Source organism: Lagenorhynchus albirostris, chromosome 13 (assembly GCF_949774975.1).
Source record: "Lagenorhynchus albirostris chromosome 13, mLagAlb1.1, whole genome shotgun sequence".
In the NCBI taxonomy this organism is placed as follows: Eukaryota; Metazoa; Chordata; class Mammalia; order Artiodactyla; family Delphinidae; genus Lagenorhynchus; species Lagenorhynchus albirostris.
The window spans coordinates 88,139,345-88,152,389 of NC_083107.1; the positions used below are offsets into that span (position 1 = coordinate 88,139,345).

At 51.4% G+C, this 13,045-nt stretch overlaps 1 protein-coding gene across 3 annotated transcripts in view; it reads left to right on the forward strand.

Moving 5' to 3' along the window:
• MYT1L (myelin transcription factor 1 like) overlaps positions 1 to 13,045 on the forward strand; it is a 137,381-nt gene that overhangs the window by 43,137 nt on the left and 81,199 nt on the right. For all 3 annotated transcript variants that reach the window (XM_060168671.1, XM_060168672.1, XM_060168673.1), the window contains exons 6-8: positions 3,730 to 3,864; positions 8,004 to 8,094; positions 9,740 to 9,847. In XM_060168671.1, coding sequence (XP_060024654.1) covers positions 3,730 to 3,864; positions 8,004 to 8,094; positions 9,740 to 9,847 — 334 coding nt within the window. The remainder of the gene's footprint in view (positions 1 to 3,729; positions 3,865 to 8,003; positions 8,095 to 9,739; positions 9,848 to 13,045) is intronic.

A 13,045-nucleotide genomic window follows, 5' to 3' on the forward strand; every position in this document is an offset into this window, starting at 1 on the left:
TACACCTAATACGTATGTTTCCACCCTGAATGATTGACTTCATGCTTCCAGTAACAGCTGCATCCTCTTTCAATACGAGGTGGATGATAATTTGACCTCGTGTAGGACCTTGTGAATATTTCAATTACGAGACTCTCAGAACTAAGTGAGAAGCACCTTCAAGGGTGAAATTGGTGATTCCCTAAATTCTTCCATATTAGTACCAAAATGTTTTTCTGTTTTGTATATTGTTCCATTTCTGATTAATATTGAGTTTCCTTAGAATGAGGTTCAAGAATCTGGTTTGAGAATCCGTTGCTACGGAAACATCAAAGGATCAGAACCTCCTTCTTCTGCGGTTACACAGGTGTGTATTCTCCTCTCCATGTGTGCACGTGCCTCCAGGGGCACCTTGGGCTTCGCTCTAACCAAACCCCAGGTGGAGATGAACCTTAGCCAGAGGCCCGTCGGGTTCTGGATGTGGCCGGTGCGTGGGTGCTGGCCATCGTTTCAGTAAAGCAGGTGCAGGCCAGACTGAGGAAGGGTCATGTGTTAAAGGCCACGGGGTGAGGCATCAAGCTTGCTTTGGGTGTTGCCGAGACCAGGAGACGCAGCTTGTGTGTCTATAACTAGAGTGCAATCTCTTAGAAATCTTTAGCTGGATACTGGAGACTCACATAGGAACTAGACACTTTTAGGAAGCAATAGTGTCCTTTCTCATGGGCTGGCTCAGGTGGACAAATGTGGTAGCGTTCTGTTTGGGATTCTGCAGAGTGCATTTCAGGACTGAGTCTGGGCATGAGAAAGCAGCGCTTTACTTACTGAGGAAACATGCGGGCTCACGTGGACCCGATGCTGCCGTGCCTTCTTTGGTCTCTGTGGTTCCTTTCAACCCACCAGCTTGCTGTAGATTTTGACCCATTTTGTTTTGTTATTCTTGTTATTTTCTTTTATTCTGTTTTTGGCAAGAAGTGGAATTCAAATCACTTGCTTCCCCTGAATAAATGGGGACAGCATGGCAACAAACAGTAAAAGCCCCAAACCAGGATGTGCTTCTTTCCCCCGAAATGGGGGAAGGGGTGGGGATTTGGACTTTCCAGATGAGTCGGAAAGCACTGATTTCTGCCTCTCCCCAGTTTTTCCAGATCTTCCTCCTCTGATCAAAGTGAGTCACCATTTCTTATCAGTGTGGTCCACATCACTTCCAAATTTCTTTTGAAGACGTCCGTAGTTATATTCAAAACCAAATAAATAAAGCCAAGCAAGGACAGCAAAATGGGGCAAAGAGCTGAATGCCCTCCTTATTAAAAAAAAAAAAAAAAGCTATGTGCTCTCTTACCAACACAGGCACATAGCACATCATCAATCTATTGTCAGCTTCTCTGGTATTTTATTAAACATGGAGAGAACACTCACACCAATTCTCATTCATACACAATCTTCTCAAACTGATTTAAATTATAAATGAGTAACCTTTCCAAAAGCTTGAGCTGAAACAAAAGAAGTTCATCACAGGGACTTCCCTGGCGGTCCAGTGGTTAAGAATCTGAGCTTCCAGTGCAGGGGGTGCAGGTGCAATCCCTGGTCAGGGAACAAAGATCCCACATGCTGCGTGGAGCGACCCAAAGATATTTAAAAAAACAAGTTCATCACACAACGTCCTCTGTCTTTCTTCTCCTCAAGCAGCTGACGGAAAGGGAGGAAGGGCGCAGCCTAAACACAGCACACAGTTTTTTCTAGACATCGTTGCAGGGTTTTTGGTTGAATCATTGGCCTGTTTGCTTGCTTGGTTGTTTAACGTTTTTTCCAAGATTTGCTTTCAAGATGAACTGGGATTGCAAGAAGGGAGAAAGCAAGGGGTTGGGGGTGTTGGTGAAGGCAGAGGAGACACGCCTCCACCAGGACGCAGGCATCGAGAGGAGAGTACACACTTGGTGTTTCCAAAACTGCAGTAGACGGAGCCACACGGCGTTTGCACAAATCTGTGCTTAACTTCAGAACACTTTCGAAATCGTGAAATAATATAATTTGTTAGGAAACTGTAAACATACTCGTGAAAAAGAGTCGCTTAATGGTCACTAGTAGAGCTTACGTTTATCCTTTAAGAGTCCTTTATATCTAGTCTGTGGTTTTAAATTATATCTCTAGTTTATGACCTTAACTAATATTTTCCGTGGAACTGTTACTGCGCACTTACTACTTTACATTTGCCTTCATTCAATTGTACTGCTATTATTATGAAATTACTCAAAAGGCAATAAGATGCTGAGCTTTTCGGTTGCACGTGTAAGAGAAGCTCCAATAAGATATTTAGAAATGAAGTCACCACAGCATAGGTTTAGATTTGTCTTCAGAGATGATTATCTATAAATAATGGTGGGAAGCAGCCCATTGTTATATCTAGGACACTACCCTCAACGCCATCACCGGTTTAAGAGGTTCCAGGACCTTAAAGACACATTTCAGAGAATAGAATGTTAGCTAAAAATAAAAGGAGGGGTTCTTATATAAACATAAAAGTCTTTATATATGCCTGTGAGTCCTTTGTCTGTTTCAAGTTCACATGAATGACTTGAGAAAAAAGCCCATAAAAGTTCCAAAATTTTTAAACCAATCTTTTTTCTTGATATAAAATGAATTCTTCGCCAAAAGTAAAACATCTATTTTCCAGTGATCATGATTGGCCTGATTAATGAGATATCACTATAAAAATATTAAAGCCTTAAAGAAATTTTAACCATAGCATCCCTGGGCCAAACTCCTAGGAACTGCCATCTATCGATCATCTGTGCACCTGGTTTTGAAAACGGGCTCAAAACTAGTGTTGCACACACTCCTGGGACTATTTGGTCTGGGTTTTGGGAGTTATTTTCTGCACATTTATGAACTGTGGTCAGTTCTGGATGTAGAAATAATTTTGTTAGCAAGGCCGTTGCATTTCTGGCATGTGCCATTCGAGTTTTGACCAAACGTCTGCTCTGCTCCTCCCCGACTGGCACTGCAGAGCCCACGGGCTGCCTAGAAGCATCACCTCTTAGTTTTGTGCATGCACGCACAGCTGTCAGAGCCTGCCTCTGGTTCCAAGTACAGACGAGGAGATCAAAACAAATTATTGCTCCAGCAGCTTCTGAAACATTTTTGATTGCCCATCACCTCTGTCAGGTGGGACTTCCACCATTTCGGTCATTTGCTTGCAGTGCCTTCTGAGAGTTCAGCTGGTCTTGAGAAAAGCGCTGAATTGGCGTGCTAAGGACAGTGTTGCAGGAGAAGTGTCAGCACAGGTAAAACTGTGCAACTAGTAGCACATGCAATCAGAGCGCTCAGTAAGAAAGAAGCTCTGCTCAAGAGCTTAAATGGCATTACGTTTCCTGGTTGGATGTCACGAAGCAGTTGCTGAAGGATCACGGAAACATTTTGTTCTCTGAGAAGGTCACTGTCTCATCATTATTTATGTTGATTTCTTTGAGCAACGGCTTATCATGTAACACACGGGAAACAATTAATCAAGAGTTCAGGTAGGGAGAGCCTTTTTCTCTTTAGTGTCGAAAGTAAAATATGTTATGATTCATGATTACATCGTTTAAGGTTAAAAATTCACCCCAAACCAAAGAACTACCCACGGATGTCACAGTCTGTCCCCGACACCTGCTTTGTTTCTTTATTGATCAAGGTCTCTTCGGTTGTTAAATTTTCACATTTGTCTTCAGCTGGTAAAAAATTCATTCTATTGACACCTGTTGTCGCTTTTAGATCCCTCGAGAGCAGAAAAGAAAGAGAGCAAGTGCCCCACCCCCGGGTGCGATGGAACGGGCCACGTAACCGGGCTTTATCCACATCACCGCAGTCTGTCCGGATGCCCGCACAAAGATAGGGTCCCTCCAGAAAGTAAGTCCGTGTTTCACCAGCGCCCTGGAGCGCACACACCTGTGACTCGTTTCTGCATCCTCGCCTCTGTCATTTCCATCTCTGGTCAGTGCAACCTGACTTAGGTGTCCCCTCCTTGTCCGGGAGGGCAGCTCAGCCAGGACCAGGGCTCTACCCACCCCGCAGCCTCCAGCATTTCCTCGGCGTGGTCCCCGTAGACCTGCCCCAGGACCCGGGCTCACCATCCAGTGTTGCTTTCTGCAGCTCGGGCCCCGAGCAGCCGGCCGGGGCTCTGGTCCTTACTTCATTTCTAACTTGCTCTGTGACCCCCAAGCCAGTCACTTCTCTCCTTTTCTCCTCACAAATTGTAGAACTGAATTTAGATAGTCTCTGAGCCATCCATGCAGCACTACACGGCTTTGAATCCCTGAGGCAAATGGCCTCGAGACGTCTCTTGCCCACAGTTATCTGAATTTCTCCACTTCCGCGAACCAGTACTTACGTGTTACTGCATTTTACTCGTAAAATCTATTTCATGTTGTCCCGACATTTCTACACAATAAGATCTTAAGTAAGAGGGTTTAACTTGGGTGGGTTCGGACCTTACACACCCGTTTTAATTAGTTAAGTTCTGAGAATATGCACTTGACCTATGGAGACAACTAAATTTCTTTCAGAACTGAAATGATGAGCCCTTTTTCTTGTTTATCTTTCTCTCGGCATATAAGGTATGCCAACTATTTAGGTAGAGTTAGGATGGATGGCTCAGAAGAAAGGCACATTTTCAGAAATGGCTCTGTGTCGGATCCTGACTTCAAGTCTAAGGCGGTAGGGATTTTCCTCATTCCGTGAGACACGGTTTCTATGGGGGGGATATGTCATAGCTCGGCTTGTTTGTGACAATGACCAGCTGAGTGGTGACGTTGCTTCCCCATCACAATGGTCACCTTTGGAAGTACAGAGAAAAGCTCGTAGCTTAGAAAACAGCTTTAGCAGAGTGTTTTCAGGTGACGTATTTGTAGAAGCTACTGTGGCCCCAGGTTTGCAAGTGGCCCCTGGCAACAGTAAAGCCATGTTTCTCAGAACCGCCTTGTGGGCAAAGGCGCAGTGTTGCGGCCACAGCGGATTGGAGAGGGGCCGCGCCCGTGTGTTACATGAGCAGGGGTAGCTCGCTTCACCCACAGCAGCTTCTGCCCCAGCACCCCCTGCGGCCGGGCACCCCGCTGGCTGGCACCCATCTAATCCCAATAAGCCCTGCAGGGGGTATTGGCCCTGTTGTCAGATGAGGGACATGAAGGCCAGAGGGTCACCGCCTCTCCCGGGAAGCAGCACAGCACCCAGCGCCCTGAAGATGCTCAGAGCTTTCTGAGCTGGTCCGAGCAGAGAACTGAGCTCAGACCTAAACCCACCTCCGTCCCAACCCTGAGCTCCTCTGTCTCCACGGAGACCTGGGTTTGACGTGTCGAGTTCAGTCTTAACACGCTGTGTGTCGCGGGGCGGGTGACACGCTCTGTACTTCTTGTCCTCATCTACAAAGAGGGCATTAGGACCAAGCAGTAATGTTTGAAGAAGAAAGGGCTTCTTTGTGCACTGTTTCTTTGAGACATCAAAGTAGAACATCAGTGCCTTCTCATCTGAGCAATCCTCCTGACTCCATATTTTCACAAGAAGCGTCTAAATGCAGTCAGACGAGGCCTGTGTCCTGACCAGCTGCACCCGAACCTGCTCACGCAGACCCGGTCAGATCACACCTCGCCTCACCTTTGCTCACGTGACGTGGGGACTCAGCTCTGACACCAGTGTTACAGACACCTCCCAGAGCACCCACAGAAAATCGCTTCTAAAGATTTACTCATACGCAATTTTTTATAGGACCATAAACATGTAAAAGAATTAAAGGACTCCATAGAAGATACGTCTCTCTTTTTCTACTTTTTATTTTTTAGCTTTTTCTGGGCTACTGTCCCCTACTCACATTTCTGTTCACTTGAATTCCACAAAGTAGCCTGCACCCAGTTTGAAACATACTGTGTTAGACACACAGAGGACACACCACAGATGAGACACAGCTCTGGCCTCCCCCCGGAACTCCCGACCCAGCCGAGGAGGGGGCGTGAGACAGTACGGCCACAGCGTAACCGAGCTCCAGCCCCTGCTGTGGGCATCAGGGACCGTGGCCTCCCGCAGACTTCACTGGGGCGACGCTTGTGCCGGTCCTGCGTGAGAGAGAAAACCCACGGCATTTTCTAAAAGCCGTCGTAACGGTCCACGCGGGAGACCAGGGCAGAAAGGAGGCAGTGGCAGAGGGACAGAGACAGGCTGGCAGGACAGGCCATGAGAAGGAGAAAGGGAGGGAGATTGAGAAGACGTCTAGGTGTCTCCCTGGTCCATGGCAAGGGCGATAAACCGGGCATCAAGCCAGGGCCACGTCCAATAGGGGAACGAACGCTTGGATTTTTCCGACTGAAGCTGGAAGTTGTGTGTGATTCCCGCAGGGTGCTGGAGGGCCGGCCTGGACACCTGGAGGAGGCCAGGCATACAGGTGGCCGTGTCTGTCCTCCGCAGTGTTCGTAGAAACGGGATGAAACTGCCTGGAGGGGAGACCTCGACGGAGGCTGAGCAGCAGCCCAGACTGGGGGAGGTGCAGAGGGCGGCGGGTTTGCTGGGAAAAGCTGACAGCTGACACCTGAGAGAGAGGCGTGAGCCGCAGAGGAAGCTGGAAGCGTGTAGGCACAGAGCAGCACAGATCCCGTCCCAGGGCCGGCCAGGGTGAGGACCGAGTGGGAGTCGGCAGGACAGGGCGGTCCACACCGCAGGCGAGCACGGAAGCCGCGTGCCATCCCCGGGGGAATCTTAATAGTTGAAGAGTTTAGCATAAAAGGAAAGGAACGATGTATGTTAATTTGAGGGGAGGGCTGTGTGGTGTGATAAGATGATAACGTGTCAGGAAAGGATGGGGAAGGAAGGGTCATTCCCTGAAGGAAGAGGGTGGGCAGGTCAGAGCGCAGACTGAGGAGGGGAGGGAGGGTCCCCCGGAGAGGAGACCCCAAGCCCGCTCCAGCCGGGTCCCAGCACAGAGCGAGCCCCGGATCAGCTCTCCACAGATGGGGCATCGATCACCTGCACGGACGATGCAGCTGTGACCGCTGAAAAGATGAAACCAAAATGAACCTGGCCAGGGCTGAGGAGAGCAGGTGTAAGGGCCACATGGGGAGGAAAGAGGAGGGAGGTTTCAGGGGAAAGAGGGAGGTTGTTCTGGAGATGAGAGAAAGTGTAGGAAATAACGATTACATAACGAGCTCGGGCAGATCGTGGTCACCTGCTGCCAGGTGACCCTCGCCGCAGGGAAGGTCCAGCAGCCTCGCTACAGCTTGTGCTGTGGAGCTCGGAGACCGCTGGGCTGGGGCCCGTGCTGGGGGTCGGCTCTCTTGACCCAGCAGCACTGCTCACCCCCCAGCTGTCCCCACAGTCCAGAGCAGCGAGTGGTCGCTGAGGACCAGAAAGGGAAAGACAGGAGACAGTCCAGGCCCATGACCATGGCGGGGAAATTTGAATGCGGTCTCCGGGCAGTGGGCAGTAGCTTCCCTGCCCTACGGTCCACGCCTTCCGTCTCCCACCGGGTCTTACATGGGGGCCCGCAGAGCACTTCCTCCCTCCCTCCCTCATAGAATAAATCAGAAGGTACCCAGTTCCTAGACGGAGAGTCATCATCTAATTATCTTCATTTAAAAATCAGGTTCGGGCTGTTTGCCCATGACCACCACACCTTCCTAACACCGCGTGCTTCCAAAGCAGAGGCCTGTGTTTCAAACCACCGGTCGACGTGCTGTTACACGGCTAATCACTGTTCCGCGCTCACGGCTGGGAGTTCCACGGGGAGGCCCTTGCTTTCCTAGCCCACTGGGAGCAGTTCGTGCTCCTGCTTCCCGGGTCCACAGCTCCCGCCCAGCACACCCCGCTTTGCATGCCAGTCAGAGTCAGGTGGAGACAACCTTCTTTTTCTTCCTACATGTGTTTTCCTGCCCATGCCCATCACAGACGTGTGTAGGACTGTCTGTTGTGAACTAACCCAGCCTTTGTTAAAATGATTGCATATTCTTGTGTTGGGACCATTTCTGTGTTTTAACGCTGGGCTGTTTTCTCTGCCTCTCCTTGTCAAGTTCTTGCCATGCATGAAAATGTTCTCAAGTGTCCTACTCCGGGCTGCACAGGGCGAGGGCATGTAAATAGCAACAGGAACTCGCACAGAAGGTAAGCAGAGCTCCTGCGTCCTGGGCTGCAGGGGGGCAGATCCCCGGCGGCCATGTTCCCGCGCCCTCCGGAGGGGCGCGGCCCCTGCACGACCTGCCCCAGGGGACAGGAGACCTGGGCACTTCTCTCAGGGAGCCAGGGGGCGGGGAGAGCCGAGCTGAGCCGGCCCGGGGCGCGCGGCGAAGCCCGACGCTTAGATCCCTCGTTTGCAGACTGGAATTTCTCAGCTGTCTCCCCCCACCTTGCTGTGATGGGGTGACAGTCCCCCGGCAGGTGTCCTCCTTGAGGTCAGATCCCAGGCGGAACCACAACCGTCTGCAGCGACTCCAAGGAAGGCAGTAAGAGCTCCGTTACCTTCCAGGGATCGAGGGGCCCTTCCTGCCTGCCTCAGACAGGTCGGCGACTAGAGCCCATGAGGCTGGGCCGTGTGTGACCCCAGCCGGCCGCCCCCGTGATCCCCGCTGAAACACTGGTCATCAGCGTGGGCATCACCAAAGTGCGGGCAGGGCTGCAAAGGTGCTGGTGGCAGAGCACACCGCAGGAGAGGGGGCTCAGGGGGCAGGCCCGTCCCTCCTGGGCTAGGGCTGCGGTCACACTTTTGCTCTGGACAAATTCCAGTTCCCTTCTCCTATCTTATTCTGACTTTCGCTAAGTTCCTCCTAATACTCAGTTCCTATCAGCTCCCTTTTTTTTCCAGTGGCCTGAAAGTGATTCTGTCAGATTTTTCTTTAACTGCCTATAGTTTCAGCTTCACAAAGTGGCATAAAAGTATATCTAAACGGAGGAAACTCTTATAAGTTTCACCATAATTTTTGCTTCTCCGGTAAATTTGGTTGCTTGTGTTAAGTTTATAATGAATGAGGTCGCCAACCTGCGCCCTTCAGAGGTGCTCCTGGGCGTCCTCTGGAGAAGGGGGCATGACGGATGGGTTGGCGGGGTGCCTCCTGAGCCCTGTTCAGGGGGTTCCCAGCGTCAGCTCGTCCATCACACCTCCGCAGAATCGCAGCTTCCAGACGCTGTGTGTATGCGGATTAAGTCTCTGCACTGTGTGCAGAGACACACACGGATACACAAAGAGCAGACACCCACACGGATACACAAAGAGCAGACACCAGGGTTTCATGAAGAGTCAGCTTAAACACCAAGGAGCACATCTGTTGTCTCTTCCCGTAAATATTTAGTGGCAGAAAAGCATTTTCCTGCAGCCTCGAGATTCCTCTGCTTTCCTTCCCTTCTGTGTCTCTTCCTGGGGAGGATGTAGACCGGCTGGTCACGCTGCATCCCACGTGCTGTGGTCAGCAGCCGCCAGAGAGCCCTGTTCTCGGGCGTTTTAGAAACCATCCTACCCAAGCGGCTAATTCCCCAGCTCCAGAAACCGCAAGCGTCCCAGAACGGCAGTGGTGTCTAACATCTCATGTTCCCTTTAACGATACAGCCTTTGTGTTGCTGTCATTGGAAAGGACCACGTGTCCTGCACACACGGCACGGCCATCGGCATGGTCTGCCGGAGGCCAGGGGCAAACACCGTGATGTCCCCTGACAGGCTTGGGAGCCTGGTGCCGCCCAAGGCAGAGGAGGGGGGCGGCGATGGGGTTGCTGTCGGAGTGCCTCGGAGGACACACTCAGATCCCTCCTGTCATTGCAGCCTCTCCGGATGCCCTATTGCCGCAGCGGAGAAATTGGCAAAGGCCCAAGAAAAGCACCAGAGCTGTGACGTGTCCAAGTCCAACCAGGCCTCGGACCGAGTGCTAAGGTACCAGACACACATTCGGGGTCCGTCCACGGCCGTCCCCACGGGCCAGGCACCCGGTTGCTTCATGAGGGGCGGCCGTCCTCAGTGGGAGTGGAGGGGAGCTGGTGCAGCTGGAAGAACTCGCCGGGGTCACGACCCTCCCCTGCGGCTCCATCCTGGGGGCTGTGCGGGGGCAGGGCTCGTCACCCCCGGGTCTCCCTGACCCCGTGTGACCGTTCGCACAAGAGAAGCAGACAGAGCTGTGTCTGGCTTTCTTTCTGGCCCTGACGCTTCACGATTCGGTAAAGGCTGGCTGAAAGGGAGGCTTAGAGAGTTCACGAGGTGCCCCCAGTAGTTTCACCTCAGTTTGGAGGCGCGGGGTGGGCTTCGTGTTCTCGAGGACGTCGGGGTAACAGCATCCCCTCCCCTGCGCGCAGAGAAACCTCGTCCTCAGATGCTCCCGGCAGGCGGGCGGCATGGTGTCATTACCCCCTCTTGACGAGCGAGGAGACCAGGGCGCAGAGGGGTGAGAGGCCTTCCCGGAAACCTCTCGGTCCCCAGTGGCGCAGCCGGGGACGCCGCAGATGCTGCCTGCTCGCCCCCTGGACAGTTAGGGTGATTACATCAGGAGCGCAGGTGGGAGAGGAGCTCTCTTCCCTCAGCGCTCATTTCGCGTGTCCCCTTCAAACCCTCATCCACATGCAAACCGTGACGACCTCTGTGCATCCTGCCTGTTTAGTCAGTGTCACAGCAGCCGCTTCCTCGTCTGTGTAAGAATCGTACCTGTCATCCTCATAGCTGCTGGTACCCACTGGGGGAGGCAGCACCTGTGCTGGGACTGGGTTCTGGCCCTGAGGCACTTAGTGTGATTCCAACTTTACTATTAAAAGGAGAGCAGTAAACACGCACACGCACACGCACACGCACACACACACACGCATGCACAACTTTGCTCCTGTTATTTCTTTGGCATAAATCACTTGGAAAAAACCACTAGGCAAACGATACGAACCCTTCTTTGGTTTTTTCCTGTATTATTTCCCATCTTTCTGAAAGGAATTCACCACTGTCATTAAACTCCTTTTTATCTCGCAACAGAAAAGTTCAAATCTTTATAAAAAATGAGAAATATTTCCCTAGACAAAAATAAAAGCCCCCTAGGAGCCTAAACCCCCGATAAAGTCGGGGGTGCGCTCCTCTAGCTATTTTTATGCGTGGGCGTTGCCGACCTCACCTGCCCCCAGGGTGCCTGTAACTCACTCATCTTACAGGTGCGCTGACACCAAATACCTGACAGGCTCTCCCCGAGGGCCCCTCAGGCCACTCTTGGTTACTGGGAGCATGACAACCTCCCTGCCAGGCCCCCGGGGCTGTGTGCATGTGAGAAGGAATAGTTATTAACCAAAGGAAAGTTTGAGCAAAGGGAGAGAGAGTTGAGGACTTCTGTTAATTTCCCTCCCCCACTGGGGCCAGACCCCCGAGAGCTGGAAGGCTCCCCGTGCCCACATCCTTCTGATGTCGGGTGGCCGCGAAGTGACTAACGCCTGTCCTGGGATCAGTGTCAAGCTTACTTTCCACTGAGGAGCTCCGCTGGCCGCTTGACACGGACAAGATACATCTGAAGTGGCAAACATCACCTTGTTCAGACGGAGCCTCGCTCTGATCAGAGAGCGAGGCTGTGCTTCACAGCCTGGAACCCTTTCTTCGTGTCACGCAGTGGGAAACCTTCTGCCAAGTGACAACAGAACAGAAGATCGTGGGCCAGGATTTGCGCAGCTGCAAACAGTTTTCTTCCCGAGCCTCCGGCTGCGTGGTGGGGAAGCAGCATGGGGACAGGCCCGGAGGGAGAGAAGGACCCCTCCCACCGCAGGGGAGGCGTGGGGCTGGGCTCTGCAGCCTCCGAGGGCTCAGCTCAGGCACTGACGTCCCGGCCGTAAGCCAGGTCTGGAGGACCTGGTGTCCATCCCCGTCACCTTCACATTCCCCGGGATGTCTCCACGCAGGGGACGCTCATTCAAGGCGGTAAGACAGGAAGGAAGGAAGAAAAAAATAATTTCAACCAACAGTTCAATTACTTAAGATTTTAAGAGTCTTTGGGCAGATTGTCTAACGGGACGCTGAGACTTAGGTGAGGGCTACGGGCCTGCCCAAGGCCGCACCCGCTCTGCAGCCTCCCAGCTCCCGGCCTCCATCACCTGCTCCGTTTTGTCATCAAGTGTCCCTTCCCGATGCCTCTGCTCCAGCGCAGCCTCCATTGGAGCCGGTCCCGACCTCCTGGAGGCTCAGGGGTCGGGCCTTCCCCGGCCCAAGTCCCTTGGCCTTGCCTGCTGGACAAATGGACAGAGTCCCAATCTGGTCCCACCCAGCCCGTCCCTGCTGTTCCCCCAGAGACGTTCCCCATTGTTTGACTTTCCTGGCGTGTTTCCTACACCACCCTGGATCTTAACCTTGACAAATGCCACCTTCTCCCTTAAAACTGAATGGAATCTCACAGCCGGGAGTGTCCTCCACTCGCCAGGATTCTCAGAAGCTCGGGCTCCTAAAACAAGATCACATTCCAGGTGACCTTTGAAGGCAAGGCCTACAGCTTCATTCATTTATGAGCCCCCCCACCGCCCTGCCCATTGCCTGGCAAAATGCCTCAAGTAATAGACGTTTAACTGATCGTTACATCATTTGGTTGATTTGAGAAGTAAATAGGCTAAATTAATGAAATCAAAGTAAATGTGTTGGTAACTTGATAAAGTTGTTAACGTAAGGGGAAGTTTTAGGTAAAAACTCTAAAGGAATCTCTGCACTACTTTCTGTAAATCTAAAATTATTTCAAAAAAAGTTAAAAAATTCTGCCTATGGGATAGATAGATGGACACACAGAAGAAACAAGATAGGATATTAATGCATATGTAATTGAGAGTTCTTTCATTTAAATATTTAATTCCAAAGTATAGAAAAATGAATGACTACTAGGCAATCTTGAGAGTGCATGTTAATATTTGTCAAAATACATCACTACGTGCTCCATTTTATCGTCCAGCAGGATATGTTTTTATCTAGCTTCATCTCCACGTCCTTAAGAGCATTTCTTTCATTTCCTCGTATTTCGTTAAGGGAGTTTCTTATTAGCTCACTTCACCGTGTGTAACGCTTACTCTCTGCAAACCCTGCAAAAGAAAACGCACGGATGTGAGATTCTTTCCCACGTTCACATCTCATATCTTC